Raw genomic sequence first — 17,500 nt, 5'->3', positions numbered from 1 at the left:
TAGTACCAAGGTGAGAACTTCTACTCATACAGCACATCAATTACAGCTTTGCCTTGGAACTGCAATTTTTTTTCTTTCCAGCTGAAAGAATGGGTAGAGAGGCTAATGAAAACCATGCGTGATCCGTCGCTGCCACTGCTTGAGCTCCAAGACATCATGACCAGCGTGTCAGGCCGTATCCCACCTGCTGTGGAGAAGGCCATCAAGAAGGAGATGGCTCAATATGCCAGTAATATTACCTCAGTGCTCTGCCAGTTCCCAAGCCAGCAGGTATGTATAAAAATGCACACACACACACACACGCACACACACCACCACATTCCTGTTTTAAGAATGGGTGTGACAAATAAAATAATAATACACATTTTCATGTGGATGGATTTTATATTCGTTGACAAAATAAGTTGTATCATAATAGGTTGTATCACTGCATCTTGAAGCAATAGAGGCAGACTGGATTTCAGTACATCACAGTAACCAGCAGATGGTGCACTAATTCAGGCCTTGTTAAACATTTACACAGTCACAAGAATACTTTTACTCACCAATATGCTTCTCAACAAGTGAGTTTATTGGCTTCATGTAATTTTTCGTTTGAACAAAATAAAAAAAATGTGTCCAAAGACTGTTATCATGTGTAAACACTTGGCATACTACATCCTATAAATAATTATCTCACTAAAAAGGAACATTCAGTTTTTCAATCATTGCTCTTTTTTTTGTTCTGTTGCAGGCCCATCTTTTATATGCTATAGACTATTGTAAAAACTATTTTCCACACTTCCTCTTTAATGACACTTACCGTAGGTTAGAATGTTTTTATTGGTAGTTGTTTGTTTTTTCAGGTATAGTGTTCATTTGTACTTGTGCAGTTTACGAGTATAGTACCTTTTTAGGCTCACAATCTCCACCGATGCTTACACATACTACAAGTATGATGTAAATGGGGGGTAAATAAACTACAGAATAAATTAGATGCGAATATTGTTTATTCCCCCGCTTTCCAGATTGCAAACATCTTGGACAGCCACGCTGCAACACTTAACAAGAAATCAGAGCGAGAAGTCTTCTTCATGAACACACAAAGCATTGTTCAGCTTGTGCAAAAGTGAGTGACATAGACTCTGCCTCAACTTGTCTGGAAATGTTACGCTGCTTGTCGGTCAGCTATTTTTCACTTTAATGGACTACATTTCATTCACAGACTCACTGTCTGCGTACCTCTTTTTGTAAGACCAAACAGCTGATTTCTTACACTTCCCTGACAGGTACCGCAGTGGTATCCGTGGTTACATGAAGGCAGTGGTCATCGACCTACTCAGACAATACCTGAAAGTAGAGATCCAGTTTCAGAATGGTAAGGAAACTTATTACAGCAAAACACATGTACAGTATTGTATTCAGATGCAAAGCAATTACTAATTCTCTCCATTGGATGGAGCTCTTGTACAATGAGCGCTTTTGTACCTGTGTGCCTGCAGTTTTCTAGTTCTGCGCTAGTATTTACCAAGTGTTTGACGTTTGCTTGTTTGTTAGGGCACTATGACAAATGTGTGTTTGCGCTGCGTGAAGAAAACAAAGGTGACATGTCGAATGTCCTCAACTACATCTTCTCCCATGCCCAAGTCACCAAAAAGAACTTACTGGTTACAATGCTGATTGTAAGTGCTCATATATTTATTACTCACTTTTAATCCACGAAAGAAAAACCTTATAAAGATTTAGGGAAAAAAATATTTACATTAAACATAGTAAATACCGGTACAAATAATCACTGTTTCTGCATATAGATATGTGGTATTGTTGCACGTTTCTTTGCATGGATTTATGCAGTTGTATTATATTCAAGGACCAGTTGTGTGGCCGTGATCCGACACTAACAGAGGAACTGATGGCCATGTTGACTGAATTCACCCAGCTCAGCAAGACAACCAATGCGAAGGTGGCACTGCGTGCGCGGCAGGTCTGTTCTTCACCCCTAATGAAGCACTGAAATATACTAAGTATGGGAAAACATTAAAGAATAGTTTGCAACTATGTGCAAAATGATCATGTATAATTAATTTTAAACACTTAGAAAGCACAGGACCTTATATTCTTCAAGACAACAGCTTTAAGTATATACATATATTGATTATTACATGAACATTGAAATGTTCTGTACGTTTAATGTGTATATGTGGAGTGAATGAATAACAGTTTCTTACTGTAACGTGCTTTGAGTGTCTCTAAAAGTGCCATGTATAGTAAATATATCCATCCATCCATTTTCTACCGCTTATTCCCTTCGGGGTCGCGGGGGGCGCTGGAGCCTATCTCAGCTACAATTGGGCGGAAGGCGGGGTACACCCTGGACAAGTCGCCACCTCATCGCAGGGCCAACACAGATAGACAGACAACATTCACACTCACATTCACACACTAGGGCCAAATTTTAGTGTTGCCAATCAACCTATCCCCAGGTGCATGTCTTTGGAGGTATATTCCAATATTATTATTATGAGGATATTTCAGTAATAAAACAATTATTGAAAAATACAACATAAGGCTGTTGTAGGCAGCTGCAATGGTTTTGTCTCATGCTTCATCTATTGACTACTACTCCTTTGCAGGTGTTGATAGCATCTCACCTCCCCTCTTATGAGCTACGCCACAACCAGGTTGAGTCCATATTCCTCTCTGCCATTGATATGTATGGGCACCAATTCTGCATTGAGAACCTGCAGGTAGGCAAACACAGTTACTACCTCCAGATTTATTTCAGTAAAGCAAGCATTAACAGTCGTTTTATTTTTTAGAAACTTATCCTTTCCGAAACATCCATCTTTGATGTTCTGCCCAACTTCTTCTACCATAGTAATCAAGTTGTTCGGATGGCCGCTCTTGAGGTGCGATCATTATTTTTCTAAGTACCTTACTGTAATTTATTTTTAATGCGGGACACTCACAAATCTACTTAGAATTGTATTTGCCTTTGTCTCAAATAACCACAGGTTTATGTGCGCCGAGCATACATCGCTTATGAGCTCAACAGCGTGCAGCATCGCCAGTTGAAGGACAACACATGTATCGTAGAGTTCCAGTTCATGCTCCCCACCTCACACCCAAACAGGTATCACTCATGTTCAAAAATCCAGCAATTCTTTGCTTCACTTTGCCTCCCGCTCCACTTGGCATCAACCCTGCAGACACAAATCAATATTTATAATATAGATGCTTATTAACTTTACAATCTTGGAAGTGAGGCTGGTAAGTAGGCAGCACCATATTTTGGCTTCATGTGAACATAAATAAAAATTAGAAGTGTTCTTTTTTTTTTTTTTTTACATATCCCTTTTCCAAAGACATTATATTTCACAATTTTGCTCTTTATGTTGTTGTTTTGTGCATCCTCTGTGGTGATGTGGTTGCTTATACTAGCATCGCAGCTGTGTATTATTGTTCAATGCAGAAATGCTCAGAATGTTCAAAAAAAGTATTTTGCAAAGTCTGGCAAATAGGGTGGTCTAAAATGTGTGAGCATTCCCACCTGCAGTACCTCATGTCAGCTTATCTTCTCAGGGGGCACTGTTGCCATAGTAACCCAACACAATTTGAAATTGTCTTGAGCATGTTCAGCATTTGAACATGCTTGTATTGTAATTGTATTGCATTTGTGTTCACCATTTGGTGAACGAGTGTATGCATGTATGTGTATGAGTGTATATGTTTGCTTGCTGTCACTGTGCACAACTAGTTGTTTGGTTTGCTGTATAATGTATCATTTATACCTACCAGCCACAAAATTAGGAAAAGCTGTATATTCTGATAATATCCAAGATAAAAGTTGTATATTCTGATAAAATCCAAGATAAAGGTTGTATATGTCTAAATCATGCAGTCAAATTGTTAGTGTGATGCAGTGTCTTTGTCAACAGAACTGCAACCCAAACAAGTTTTACGAAGACCTAACTGACCTTGTCAATCAGATTAGGCTGCAGCTATCGATTCCTTGTAGTAATTGATTAATTCAATTGTTCGATTAATTGGGTAATTGAATAAAACACACGTTACAGCCTAAATGCATTTTCTAAGGAAAATAGTTGAAATTAACAAGGATTTTTCAAATGACTCTGGTTCTTTCTTCTTATAAAGGCACATAACATTGAAATTGCACATTGGCGATGGAAGCATGACTATATATTACTTACTTTAAAACAAAAGTAAAATTATATAATAAATAAAGAACCAAACTAAACAAAAGTACTCTGTTAAACATATGATAAATGAGTGACAATGTACTTAACAATTTAACATGTACACATTTGAAAAGGCATGAATTGGAGGCGTGGTGTTTGATTTTTGGACAACAACTTGTTAGCATTCAGTGCTAACATGTCCTAACATGCATGTTTGTACGTCAATCAAACATTTAAAAAGACGTTAGCACCCAAAATAGAATTTGACCTTCTTTCTGCTTGTTTGCTGTCCCTTAAATATGCAGCATGCTCTCTTGTACACGTGCTGCATCATTGATGTAGTGCTATTGTGAAATCCCAGCTCCGTTTGACAATGCAAAACATTTCACCACGTCTTTTTCAGTTTAAATGATCGCACAATTTTTGACTGCTTCTCTCGTCTTCTTTGGGCCCTTTGCTCTCTTACTGACTCTTCTTTGAGCTGTCTCTTTCAACACTCCACTGTACCCACCACTCAAAGGCCGCATCACCCACTGCACGATTTACATCACCGTAGGTGTACCGCTCTCATGTGCGCTCTATTGGAGCAGTTTTGCAAACTTTTTATTAATTACCGGTAAAGTCCATCCATCCATCCATCCATCCATTTTCTACCGCTTGTCCCTTACGGGGTCGCAGGGGTTGCTGGAGCCTATGAATAATCTAAGCATTATTAAGCATTATTATCTTAATTTTGTTACAAAACGTGTTGTAAAACCATTTACAATGTAGATCCAATATTGGGTCTCATTAGATTGTGCGGATGTACCTAATGCTGTTTGTAGAGGGCATATATTGCATGTTTATATAGCATGTTTTTAAATAACCTTCGTGTTTTCACCGTTACCAATAATAGCAAAGTGGTGTGAAGTGAGTGTCTCCCTTTTTGTTGAGAGACCAGCTTAACAAAAGAAGGCTTAAAGATTTCAAGGTGCATGTTGTGCAGACAGCAGTCAAGGAGTGAAATGTGTTCTCAACCTTTTGACATCCAGTGCATTCATTTAGTTATTGACCAGCGTCAAGTAAAGCATTGTTGAGATGGACAAACACATTGCTCCACCTTGACTGTCTTCCTCCCCTGATGCCTGCCACTAACCCCATAATAATCAATGTTGTTTGATTCCAGAGGGAACATCCCCACTCTAAACAGGTATTGTACACATTCTTCTTATTGCCTAGACTAATAGTGACTGTAGCCTAGCTGCATGGTCAATGTGTTAACTGGCATTAAGAGTAATATTTCTGGCAATCTAGCAGTTTGGTGTTTTTTCATTTTCTCAAGTTAAAATTAAACTGGTGGTGCAACTTGAGAACTATTTGATAAGTGCAACGTTTATCAATTTTACCGACATCATTGCCCTCTGCATATGCTATGGTATGCTATTTTAATGTGTGTGTGTATGTGTCTTTGTGAAAGTGTGGTAACTGTAGTGAGTGTATGTGCTTCAGTAGTATGCAGATTATGAGTAACAAAATATGCAATGTGAGCAAATGATCATAGAATCAGTTCAAATCTCCTGAAATAAAACATGTGACTGTCCTGCCAGGAGAATGTCTGCTCCTTCAGTCCTGGACATTATAAAAACCTATAATACCTCAGATTTGGAATCTCTGGACAGGTTTGACACAAAACCTCTTTAAATATTTTCGATGGGTGTAAATTTTGGGATAACATTACAATAAGGAGCTAATAATCAACAACATGTGTACACTTATAAGGTCTTATTGGGGGTTAATTTTATTTGTTGGGGGGGAAATAGTCCCAGCGAAGTGACACGACTATATTGGAGCTGGCCTCAGTCAGCATATGGCGAATCTCTCAATATCTGAGAATATTTGACATTGTTTCTTAAATTTTTGAAAAAAAATATTTGTTTGTTTGCTGTGTTATAAAAATAAACCCCACTTATTCGTAGAATTATTTGACTCAAATTCTACACAGTACTTGAGAGCCTGGATCATATCAGTACATATTTTTGTCATCACTCACACTTTTTCAATTTTTAACGTAATGGTAATCAGCGATCACTTCACTGGGACTACATAGACCGTTTCCTGAGTTTCTGATCCAATTCAACTAACACAATGTCAAACATCCCTTACACACTGCACAGCTGCTCTATTGTGCTGATGTAATGGCAAATATTTTCTTACTTCCTGCTTTATTTTGTCATTTGAACGTCACTCCGTTTCATGGGACTAGGATGGTTCCTATCCACAGCATCAAAAAAGATGGGGTTTTAAATTCAGATTCTTTAAATGGTGGATGGGAAACATCTACATGTTCCCTGTTATGCCGCAGATTAACATTCCTACCGCTCTCACCACAGGATGTCATTCTCCTCAAACCTGAACCACTACGGCATGGTGCATATGGCCAGCGTGAATGATGTTTTGCTAGACACATCCTTTACACCACCCTGTCAGAGGATGGGCGCCATGGTCTCCTTTCGCTCCTTCCAGGAGTTCACCAAGTCAGTGGGATATTGCTTCTGTTTTTTTGCTTTTTTAACACAGATATGTTATGTAAATAACAAGTATTGTCTGTGCAGGAACATAACAGATGTGTTGAGTTGCTTCACCGACTCTCCCCCTCAAAGTCCAACATTTCCAGAGGGAGGTAACCCCATCCTCTATGGTGAAGAGGACAACAAGAGCGTCCAAGATGAACCCATCCATATACTGAATGTAGCTATAAAGACAGACAGTGACATGGACGATGATGGCCTAGCAACCGTGTTTCGGGAGTTCACCCAGTCAAAGGTTGGAACGTCCTTCAGGAACCATGTTTATTTCACAGTGATGGACTCAGATATTACCTTTTTTTTCAATCCCAGAAAACCCTTCTGTTTGAACATGGAATCCGTCGTTTGACTTTCCTTGTGGCTCAGAAGGTAACAATATCACCGTGAACTGGTAACGTCTTTCATTATCAGCTGCCATGCATGTCACCAATTTAATTATGTGTGAATCAAACTTAACTGTTTGACCAAAAACACATGCCTGTTATAAATCACTAACATAGCACTAATGACAATTCATGCCGACTGCATTGCTGTTGTTTTTGTGGTAATATTGGATTTGAAATTCAGCTTTGTCTCTCCTGTATCTCCTTTTGCATGCATTGCTTTCGCTGCATTTATGATGGCAGGATTTCAGGAAGCAAATCAACTGTGAGGTGGACCAAAGGTTTCACGTAAGTAGAGACCAGTGGGAGAATAGCTGCAGACCTTATGATTAGAGATAATACAGAAATAAGTTGCCTTGTATATAGTAAAAATATTATATACAGTAGTGTGGAATATAAACTTACCTGCCATGTGACTTGCATATAATATAGTCAATCAAAGTTTACAGTGGCGTAGAACTGAACTGCATTATTGGACATTATTGTAATCATTTTGGTTCCCTTATATTGCTAGTTTAAAGTATCTCGGTATGATGCATTACTGTTCTACAGTACTAAAACCTACATTAATAGGCATATTGTTAAATTAATGACAATGCGAATCACAACTTTTGATACACCTCTTGAATTGAATCACATTAGATTTTGTGTGTACCTGATAAGGTGTCCAATGATCAGTATATCCATACCTACCGCCATTCACTTCTGCAACACATTAAAAAGTGTTGGCTCAGTTACGTACAAACTAACATTGTGATGACAGTCTAAAGGGTGGTATTTAACTCTGCAATTTTAAGAAACGACCTGTGCGTTGCTCCTGATACGATTTTGACAAAAGGCTTTGATTTTTTTGTATCAGCGGGACTCTAATGAGAACTAATCATGCTCTGTGGTGTCACTGTCATTATGAGGTGAACAGACTTTTTAGTACTCCACTCCAAAAGAATTATTCCCTCAATTTACTATATTGTGGCCAGCATGTGTAATCAGTTTCCAATTACAGCCGTGGAGCTTGCGGTTTGTGTACAATTGCCTTCCTGTCGCAATCATGTGAGTGAGGTGAAAAGAGCATCCCCCAATCGGGCTGGCATTGTTTTGGCAAGAGGGACACTTCATCAGATGTTTTCCAAATAGGCGGGCATGCATTATTTGGAGAATCAACAGTTTCAAAAATAGGGTCATGTTTTATTTATCAGCAAAGGTAGTAGGTCCATTTCCGCAAAGGCTGTGTCTATGTAGATCTTCCCTTTAGAACAGGGATGTTCAAACTTTTTTTACTCAGGGCCGCACACTGAAACTTAGAATGCAGAGGACCACTTTAATGCATTTTGTACATTAAATAGGCTAAAACCAATTCAATGTACATTGAATATGATAATGTATTTTTTGTAAAAATCCTTATCTTACATTTTGTTATTGATGAAAAAGTAACAAGTGTACCAACTAATACTATACTGTATCTCGTAGGACTGTTAAATGATTACAATATACTGTATATTAATTACATTTTGTCCATAGTTAACTCCTAATTAATCACAGACAGATATACTTTTTTTGTATATAATAATAAATAATAAAGAACAGTGGCATGCCGAAAATGGCCGCCGGGCCGCACTTTGGACCCCCTTGCTTTAGAAAAAACACGTTATGCTTTAAGGGCTACAAATAATGTTTTTAGCTTGTTGTAATAACATTTATCATTAATGCAAATTTGATAATATTATGAAGATGTTCATTTCTTGCTCTTTCTCTGCTTCTTTTATTTTCTACACAGAGAGAATTCCCCAAATTCTTCACATTCCGTGCCAGAGACAAGGTGGGTTTTTCTAAAGGGCTGAAATAGGTTTTAGAATGCCTGTGTCAACTGAAAATATCCATTGTATTTCTTTCAATGAATGTAGTAGTGTTTTGCTTAAGGGCACTTCTTAGAACAGGGGTGTCAAACTAATTTTCACCGAGAGTCTTATCGGCATTATAGGTGCCGATTAGGGGCCTGTTGTAACTAGAAAGACCATAAATGTGACTAAATCTGTGGAAATATAAAGCCATTCTTAACATATTGTTAAATAACTGATTTTGCTGTTTTTGTTTGTAAATCTTTATTTCAAATACTAAACTCAAAGTCTGGAGCTCATATGCATTCAAAAGTGAACATTAATGCAAATGATGGCAGCTAACATGCATGCATACAACAATAGCGGCAGTTATATTGTCTCAAATAATCAGTAATAGTTGTTCACGTAGCAGTTAGGTGCTATTGACATCACAAAAACCAGGAATCTTCCTTTTGTTATGATGATCTACACTATATGAACACCCAATTCTCCACATTACGATGGCCATTTTTTAAATTGGTTTGGAGCACAACTTTTTACGCCCTCGTATCCGTTGTATTTTACTGCATTGCAGACATTGATGGCTCCCTCTCTCTCTGACTCCTGATAGTTTGACTACAATGACACCAGCAAAACTCATTAAAGTAATGAACTCTTTAATTATGTCTCCCATTTAAGAGAAATTACACCCATTAGCGTCTCTCCGAGATTGAGATTGCCCACGATTTCATTTACTTAATACAGTGTGTAGCTTTCAGGCATCTTTCCACTTCTATTGGAAATCAGTTTTCTTGAAACTGCCAATTTAATACAATCTTGGTTATTAGCAGTATTGCCTCATACTTTTACTTCCTTTGTAGTAAAAAAAAAAAAGCGAAATATTATTTTCCTAACAGAGTTGTGTCGCCTTACTGTTGTGTTGTCATTTTTTTTTTTCAACAGTTTCAGGAAGACAGGATCTACCGCCACTTGGAGCCGGCTTTAGCTTTTCAGCTGGAGCTTAATCGCATGCGCAATTTTGCCCTGACCGCCATTCCATGTGCCAACCACAAGATGCATCTTTATCTGGGTGCAGCCCGCGTGGAAGTAGGAGCAGAAGTTACAGACTACCGATTCTTTGTGAGAGCCATTATCCGTCATTCTGATCTAGTTACAAAGGTGAGTATACTTCCTCCCAATGCTAGATCGGCTCCCCCAGTTTATTCCACTAATGAATCATGACTACTCTTCACTGTTTTGTGTTTTTTGTCTCACCAGGAGGCCTCCTTTGAATACCTTCACAACGAAGCTGAGCGTTTGCTTTTGGAGGCTATGGATGAGCTCGAGGTGGCTTTCAACAACACAACTGTGAGAACTGACTGCAACCACATCTTCCTCAATTTTGTACCTACGGTCATCATGGACCCTTCAAAGGTACTGAATGTTAAACTATTCTCAGTTACACTACGGCTTTAACATCTTCATATAAGTAATCTGCCTTCAAAACCAGATTGAAGAGTCTGTGCGTTCCATGGTGATGCGTTACGGCAGCCGTCTGTGGAAGCTGCGGGTCCTACAGGCCGAACTGAAAATCAACATCCGCTTGACTCCGACGGGAAAGCAAATCCCCATTCGTCTGTTCCTCACGAATGAATCCGGCTACTACCTGGACATCAGCCTCTACAAGGAGGTCACTGACTCCCGAACGGGACAGGTGGGGCCCAAAGACCGTCAGGTGGGGCACTCATACATTTTCCATCTCATCCGCCTGCCAAAGAGTCACAGGCAAAGTGCTTCTACATCATCCTGGATGCCTCATCTTTTAAACTGCAGTTGTTTGAACCTTTTTTTCACAGCCATAGATTTTTGGTTTTAATATGAATTAAAATGGGATCCAGTATGTTGCCTTGCACTTTGCCTGGTTGACATTTCTTTCAAGTAATATGTGCTTCTCCTCTCAGCTGATCAGGTAAGTTTGACCTTATACATGCCGCAATTGCCCCACCTTTTTACCACCACCGCCATCCATTAAACGGAAAATACAATCTTCTTAAGATCTAACAGTGCAAAATGTAAATTCTTGCAATTTTTCAACTGGTCTTAAATTTTTTAGCGTGAACCCATTTAAATGTGTGCAAAACATATATTTCCATCCCATACACAATTGCTTTGGGTATAGGATGGGCTTATTGGCAATTAATAATCATTCTCAACATCAAATCAATCACCTGAATGTCAAGATTGTCAGTCGGCGTGTTTGTAACGATGAATCCTTTTTTTCCTGTAGATTATGTTCCAAGCCTATGGAGACAAGCAGGGTCCTTTGCATGGCATGCTCATCAACACACCCTATGTCACTAAGGACCTGCTGCAGTCAAAACGCTTTCAGGCACAATCTCTGGGCACCACCTATGTCTATGACTTTCCAGAAATGTTCAGACAGGTATGGTATGACAAGACATCTCTTGTTCAACCAACAATGTTTAAATACTATGCTGGTTTGTAGTAATAAAATAAAATAAAAATCCTGTCTTGCAACGTGTCCCTAAATTAGGTGATTCTGGATCAGCATTGCAAAGAGCTGTCAAAATTAACGCTCAAAATTAACCTTGTGATTATTTTGATTAAACATTTGAATTGTTTGACTGCATTAGTTTGTACTAAAATAAACCTAATGCAAATGGATTCAGTTTACATAATTGACTTTTACATCCCTTTATTTAGGCTTTGAAAAAGCTGTGGCACTCAAGCCAAACCCATATGTATGTACCCAAATGCCCTCTTCCCTCTGAGCTGCTGACTTTCACCGAGTTGGTCCTTGACGCTCAAAGTCAGCTGGTGCAAATGAACCGACTGCCAGGTGGCAACGAGGTTTGTTGTGAATGTGTAATTTATAAATGATAAAACATAGACATGAATAAATAAATAAATCCCATTTAGAAGGCAATTAGTTGTCATCTAGCATATCTTCTTTTTTATCCCAGATTGGCATGGTGGCATGGCGAATGACTCTACATACACCAGAATATCCAGCCGGACGTGAGATCATCGTCATCAGTAATGACATCACGCACAAAATCGGCTCATTCGGGCCGCAGGAGGATGTGCTGTTCCTGCGAGCCTCAGAGATGGCCCGGGAGAGCAGCATCCCACGGATTTACATCGCAGCCAACAGCGGCGCACGCATTGGCCTGGCTGAGGAAATCCGACACATGTTTCACGTGGCCTGGCAAGATCCAGAGGATCCCTACAAGGTCAGCAAACTAAATCGCACAACGCATTACACTAGTGCAGTACTTCTCAATTATTTACTGTCATGACCCCCATGGGGCACAGAAGTTTTCATGACCCCCTGAATTGAATTACTATTGAGACATTGATAATATGTATTTATTTGTCTGTTCAACGCACTGTGTGAGTTACATTTTTGTAAATGCCGCAGAAGACGACTTTTTTTTCCTTTTCAGTCCTGTCACAAATTTCTACATCTCTTTGCCTCTGTTAGCTCTGTACACATTCGTTTCTGTGTACTTACTACTTTTACTGGGTAGAACAGGGAGCCTTATGATTAGATTGAGCACTGCTGCCACCTAGCTGCAGGCTTTTGCATTGTTCTAACATAAATGCTAGAGTGTCGACACAAATAATGGAAATATCCCCTGATGCTTGCCACACCGCTGACGACTTACCGGCTCATCAAATATTTTAGTAATCCACTTATCTATCAATTAAATTGTTTGATAAATAGAGTGATCGGATAAAACACCCTTTGTAGCCTCAATTTAAGTGACATTTTTTTAATAAACAACTATTTTATGCTTGCCATAACCTTCATTCTAATGCAAATCAACATTGAAAATTTACTTTTAATATGTGTGCATCAACAAAAATTAATTCATGAATAAATAAAAATATCTGCTGTTAGCCGCCACATTTAAATTGAAATAGAATTTATTTGAAAGTTGTAGTTTAATATTATGGTGTATTCCAGAATTAGGCTTTACAGTATATGCAATTCATGACTTTTCCACATATTTCATATAAATATTTTACCATGAACCCCATTTACACATTATATTTTATTTAGAGCAAATGTTGTTTTCATTTTTGATTATACGCAGCAGCATATTTTCAATTGAATTCAGTTTTATTTGGGAGGGATATTGCATGTTGATGAACATTTCTCTACATTTTGCATTGAAATGTAAACACACCAGATTCTAACAAAATGCTAATTTCCATCTGTAGTCCCTATACATGCCAGCATACAGTGTTAAAACATTAAGTACTTTAAATAGACTGTGATATATAATATAATAGAGTACAGATAGTTATTATCTAGCATTACTAAATAATGCCTCAGAAATAAAAAACATATCATGGAATTTGATATACTGTGGAAAAATGCTAAATTTCCCAGACTATTTTACTTTATCCAAATACAGGAATACATTTGAACTCCATTCTTCCGTATGTCTTGCATGTATGGACAAATTGAATATAAAGAATCTTTTAAGTCCAAACGGGGGAATTTGTGTTATAATAGTATTTTTAGGGATTAAACCAAAACCATTATGATTTTCTCTGAATTTCAATGAATTAAATTCCACTTGCTGTAACCCAATTCAACATCCTGTAGGGTGAGGCCAATTAAATTGTAATTCCAATTCTTCAAAATAATTGAGTTAAAATTTCAAATTCTGAACATTGCACAAGCCTGGTATTAATGTCATACCATAATTGAGCTGTCACTGCTATTATTGCCTGCAGGGATTCAAGTATCTCTACCTTACACCTCAGGATTATAAGAAGGTATCAGCCCTGAACTCTGTGCACTGTGAACATGTGGAAGACAAGGGAGAATCCAGGTACGTCTCTAGATTGCATGTTTGTACGGTATGAGGAAAGGATTATGGAAGCTATTTTTGGGTCACTCAAGTCTGCATAATGTTTGAAAAACAAAGGCAAGAGTACAGGATGAGGCTATTGGCTTGTAACCTTTGGATGTACGTGAGCTATGTGCTGTCACGCAGGTACAAGATAACCGACATCATTGGGAAGGACGAGGGGCTGGGGGTGGAGAATCTAAAAGGGTCTGGCATGATTGCTGGAGAATCCTCCCTGGCTTATGATGAGATCATCACCATGAACCTGGTAGGAGCACATATGTGTACAAAATACAAATAGTTTTCAGCTGTAGCGCCAATAAGCCTTAACATTGATTGTTGTGTTCGAAAGGTAACGTGTCGGGCAATCGGGATCGGAGCCTATCTGGTGAGACTTGGACAGAGAACCATTCAAGTGGACAACTCACATATTATTCTTACTGGAGCAGGAGCACTCAACAAGGTACAACAACAGTTTAGCCAAAATCAATGTTTCAATATGATTTTTTTTATAACACAATGATGCATCATATTTTCTTTCAACCCAGGTTGTAATATCTTAGCGTTTTATTTAACAATTCGCAGTACAATTTTATATTCTACCAATGTGAAATCACAGCAGAGGAATGCATTATCTTTTTATTGCTTACAAAATGTCATTGTCATGGTTACCACAATAGCTTCTGTGTCAAGAAATTGAGAGACTAGTACAGTATTGTACAGTGCAAGATTTTAGTCCCTTTCTGTTCCACAAGGATACCCTACCAATCCCAGACCCCTGTTGTCAGTGTTAAATAATTGAAAACAAACCATGAAGTTATATTTGCTTCGCTGGAGGCTGCTATGCAGGACATCCATACTATTTTCTTTCCATTACAATGTTTTTTTTTTGCTGAGGCAGGTTTTTTGCATATTGTTGATTAGTGTGTGTGTGTGTGTGTGTGCGCTTGTGCCAGCACGCTTCGCTACTTCTCCATATCTTTTCCCCCCCGATTCTCATTCCTTGACAGTGTAATAAGATGTCTTCATTTCAAATTAATTGACAGGCGGCAACATGAGAAATCATGCAAATGGCACATTGATGGCACATCTATTTGCAGAAGCCTCTGTTGTTTATAGATTGCCCCACTGTTTAGCTGTTTGTAAAAGGACACATATCAAAGTGTCCACAGCACTGAGGTAATATTCAGGTTTAAACTGTAAAAGTTTTTTTTTTTTAAGGTTTTCAGCTGAGTGCCTCCCCTCCATTCTTCATGTGTCTTACTGGCTATTAACTGAAACTTAATTGAGAGCAGGAGGCTGCCACCCAAAGATCATCATTTAATTAGCCTCTAGAAAGCTCCCATATTTTCATGGGCTCTGGATAGTAACTACTAGCACAAATACCCCAATAAGCTGTTCCATCGACTTGGCCTCTCTTTTCTCTCTCCCGGCCACCTCACTCCTTCCCCGCTCCCCGCCTCTGCGCAGTGGAATCTTAATGAAGCTGCGATGGCCGGAGGCTCAGAGGCTTTGTGTGTGTCAAGGTGACTGCAATGTTTCTTGGGGCTGCAGGCTTTCCTGACAGCTTTAGGAGAGCGCCCTAGATTTGTAGCCAGATACATAACCATTAATGGTAATAAAGAAAGTAAATGATGGCTGAAAAGGTGAAAGCTGAGGCGAGGGTGTGAGCCCCTCTGATTTTTACTGAGCCATGTCAGGACCCTGCCACCTGTTCCAGCCTGCTTAAATATATGCTGGGGTTAAGAGTTTATGGCATCAGGTTGGTAGGGCACACTTTAGCAGGTAAAAGTAGTTTCGTTTCTCAGATTCTTAATGTATTCTATTCCGTATGTATTATATACTACTGTACATGACAACAAAAATACATTTAAGACAGTACCACACTTACTTTTATGCAAAAAAAAAAATATAACAATAATAATAATGTAGGAATTTATTAAAATTAGGTGTATTTTTTTCTTCAAACAATAAATGCAAATAGGATGCTGCTAACTCCTTAAGCATGCAACTAAAAAATGTAAATGTTTTTATGGAAAATGATTGCTTTTTTGAGTGACCATTTTCTGTGGTGTATCCACTATGTTTGTGGAGTGTGTTGGATGTGAGAGAGTGTTCAAACAGGGACGAAGAAGCCTCTATTTGTACCGATACAGACCAAAAATGACTATGTTGCCTACATTTTTGTACGACATTAGATCACATTGATGCGTGTGAGCTAGTTTATCTGCAACCTGATTATAACATTATTGACATTCAGTCCAGCCAGTAAGGGTGCTCAAAAAATGTATTCACATCCGAATCGCGATTCTTATTAATTCCAAGTATAAATCAATTCTTAATTTTCAAGATGGGAAATATAACCTTAGAGAAAAATGTAATTTAAAAAATTTGTATGCACGTACAGCACTTAAAACCTTTAGTATTTCAGTATGTGGAATTAAATAATGGAATGGATTAAGTAAAGAAATCAGTGTACTCAAATGCTCCAATTTAAGAAACTGTTCAAACTCAGTACAAGTACAAAGAAGAATAACCATGATAAACATTCTGAATTTATTGATAATCTCATTTATCTCACCATATGAAATACAACTTACTTCACTAAGTATTATGTATTTATTTATTTTACAAAGTTATTATTTATGGAGTATATTGTGAATACATTGAAAACAGGAAGTGAACAAATGTGTTAGCAATTGCTAGGGTGCTTCCTCCCGAAAGCAGCTGAGATAGGCTCCAGCACTCCCCGCGACCCCAAAAAGGGACAAGCGGTAGAAAATGGATGGATGTAATCGAAAGGGGTAGGATTGAATAAGCTCTGCTTCTTCCTACTCCTTTTCAAACATTTTGAAAAGAGAAACTTTTCTGAAAATTGTGATGTATCATGTTGTTATTGTATGCATGTTCGAAATATACTCAAACCATAAACCATAAAAATATATATATTTTTATTTATTATGATTAAATTTTTTAGTTTAAGAACCAACATTTTTTTCTTCAAAAATACATTTTTAAAAAGATGCAACTTTTTTTCTGGTCATATCTGCAATTACTTGCTGTGCGCATACGTTATATGTCAGCAGTCAAAATGAGTTTTTGTAACCTGAAAAACTGTTATTATGAATTTCATACCAAGTAATATATTGCGATTGGGCAGCAGCTATCTATAATTTTAGTAATCGAGTAATCCATCGCTGAGTTTTTTCTTAATCGGGCAAAACACACTTTATAGCCTCAATTTTAAGAAAAATAGTTAAAATAATAATAAAATTTCTGCTTGCCGTGACCTTCACTCTTTTTTTCCTAATAAATACATATCATCATTGAAATTGCACTTGTAACATGTGCGCACACAGATCACAGCACCCCCACACCACCGCTCTCATGTGCGCTCTTTTACAGCAGCTATGCGGAAAGTATGTCAGGGTATTTAAAGTGCCGGGCACTCCATGCACTCTGAATGTTTCCATTTTTATTAGTTATACTCATTAAAAAATTAATTGAAGCAACAGGAATATAACTCAAAGCTTTTTTCTATTCGAATTAAGCGATTTAACCGATTAATCGTTGCAGCCCTGTATTGCAAGAATCTATTTTAATCAAGAATCATGTTGAAATAAGAATTGATTCTGAATCAAATTGTTATCCCAAGAATTGAATCGTAAGTTGCTG

At 38.0% G+C, this 17,500-nt stretch overlaps 1 protein-coding gene across 7 annotated transcripts in view; it reads left to right on the top strand.

Moving 5' to 3' along the window:
• Positions 1-17,500, top strand: part of acaca (acetyl-CoA carboxylase alpha) — a 64,347-nt gene that overhangs the window by 35,885 nt on the left and 10,962 nt on the right. For 2 of the 7 annotated variants that reach the window (XM_062048077.1, XM_062048078.1), the window contains exons 19-43: positions 1-10; positions 82-270; positions 1,008-1,108; positions 1,269-1,357; positions 1,537-1,661; positions 1,850-1,963; positions 2,613-2,726; positions 2,799-2,888; positions 2,994-3,112; positions 5,344-5,367; positions 5,765-5,836; positions 6,548-6,691; positions 6,770-6,980; positions 7,055-7,111; positions 7,369-7,413; positions 8,900-8,941; positions 9,903-10,118; positions 10,218-10,373; positions 10,450-10,674; positions 11,227-11,382; positions 11,664-11,810; positions 11,924-12,193; positions 13,710-13,807; positions 13,973-14,093; positions 14,178-14,288. The exon at positions 1-10 is cut by the window's left edge and continues 137 nt beyond it. In XM_062048077.1, coding sequence (XP_061904061.1) covers positions 1-10; positions 82-270; positions 1,008-1,108; positions 1,269-1,357; positions 1,537-1,661; positions 1,850-1,963; positions 2,613-2,726; positions 2,799-2,888; positions 2,994-3,112; positions 5,344-5,367; positions 5,765-5,836; positions 6,548-6,691; positions 6,770-6,980; positions 7,055-7,111; positions 7,369-7,413; positions 8,900-8,941; positions 9,903-10,118; positions 10,218-10,373; positions 10,450-10,674; positions 11,227-11,382; positions 11,664-11,810; positions 11,924-12,193; positions 13,710-13,807; positions 13,973-14,093; positions 14,178-14,288 — 3,046 coding nt within the window. The remainder of the gene's footprint in view (positions 11-81; positions 271-1,007; positions 1,109-1,268; positions 1,358-1,536; positions 1,662-1,849; positions 1,964-2,612; positions 2,727-2,798; positions 2,889-2,993; positions 3,113-5,343; positions 5,368-5,764; positions 5,837-6,547; positions 6,692-6,769; positions 6,981-7,054; positions 7,112-7,368; positions 7,414-8,899; positions 8,942-9,902; positions 10,119-10,217; positions 10,374-10,449; positions 10,675-11,226; positions 11,383-11,663; positions 11,811-11,923; positions 12,194-13,709; positions 13,808-13,972; positions 14,094-14,177; positions 14,289-17,500) is intronic. The other 5 variants (XM_062048079.1, XM_062048081.1, XM_062048083.1 and 2 more) reach the window with 5 other exon arrangements.

This window comes from Entelurus aequoreus, linkage group LG05 (genome assembly GCF_033978785.1).
Source record: "Entelurus aequoreus isolate RoL-2023_Sb linkage group LG05, RoL_Eaeq_v1.1, whole genome shotgun sequence".
Lineage (NCBI taxonomy): Eukaryota > Metazoa > Chordata > Actinopteri > Syngnathiformes > Syngnathidae > Entelurus > Entelurus aequoreus.
Note: the sequence above shows the minus strand (reverse complement) of the source record. Positions and strands in the feature narration are given on the sequence as shown.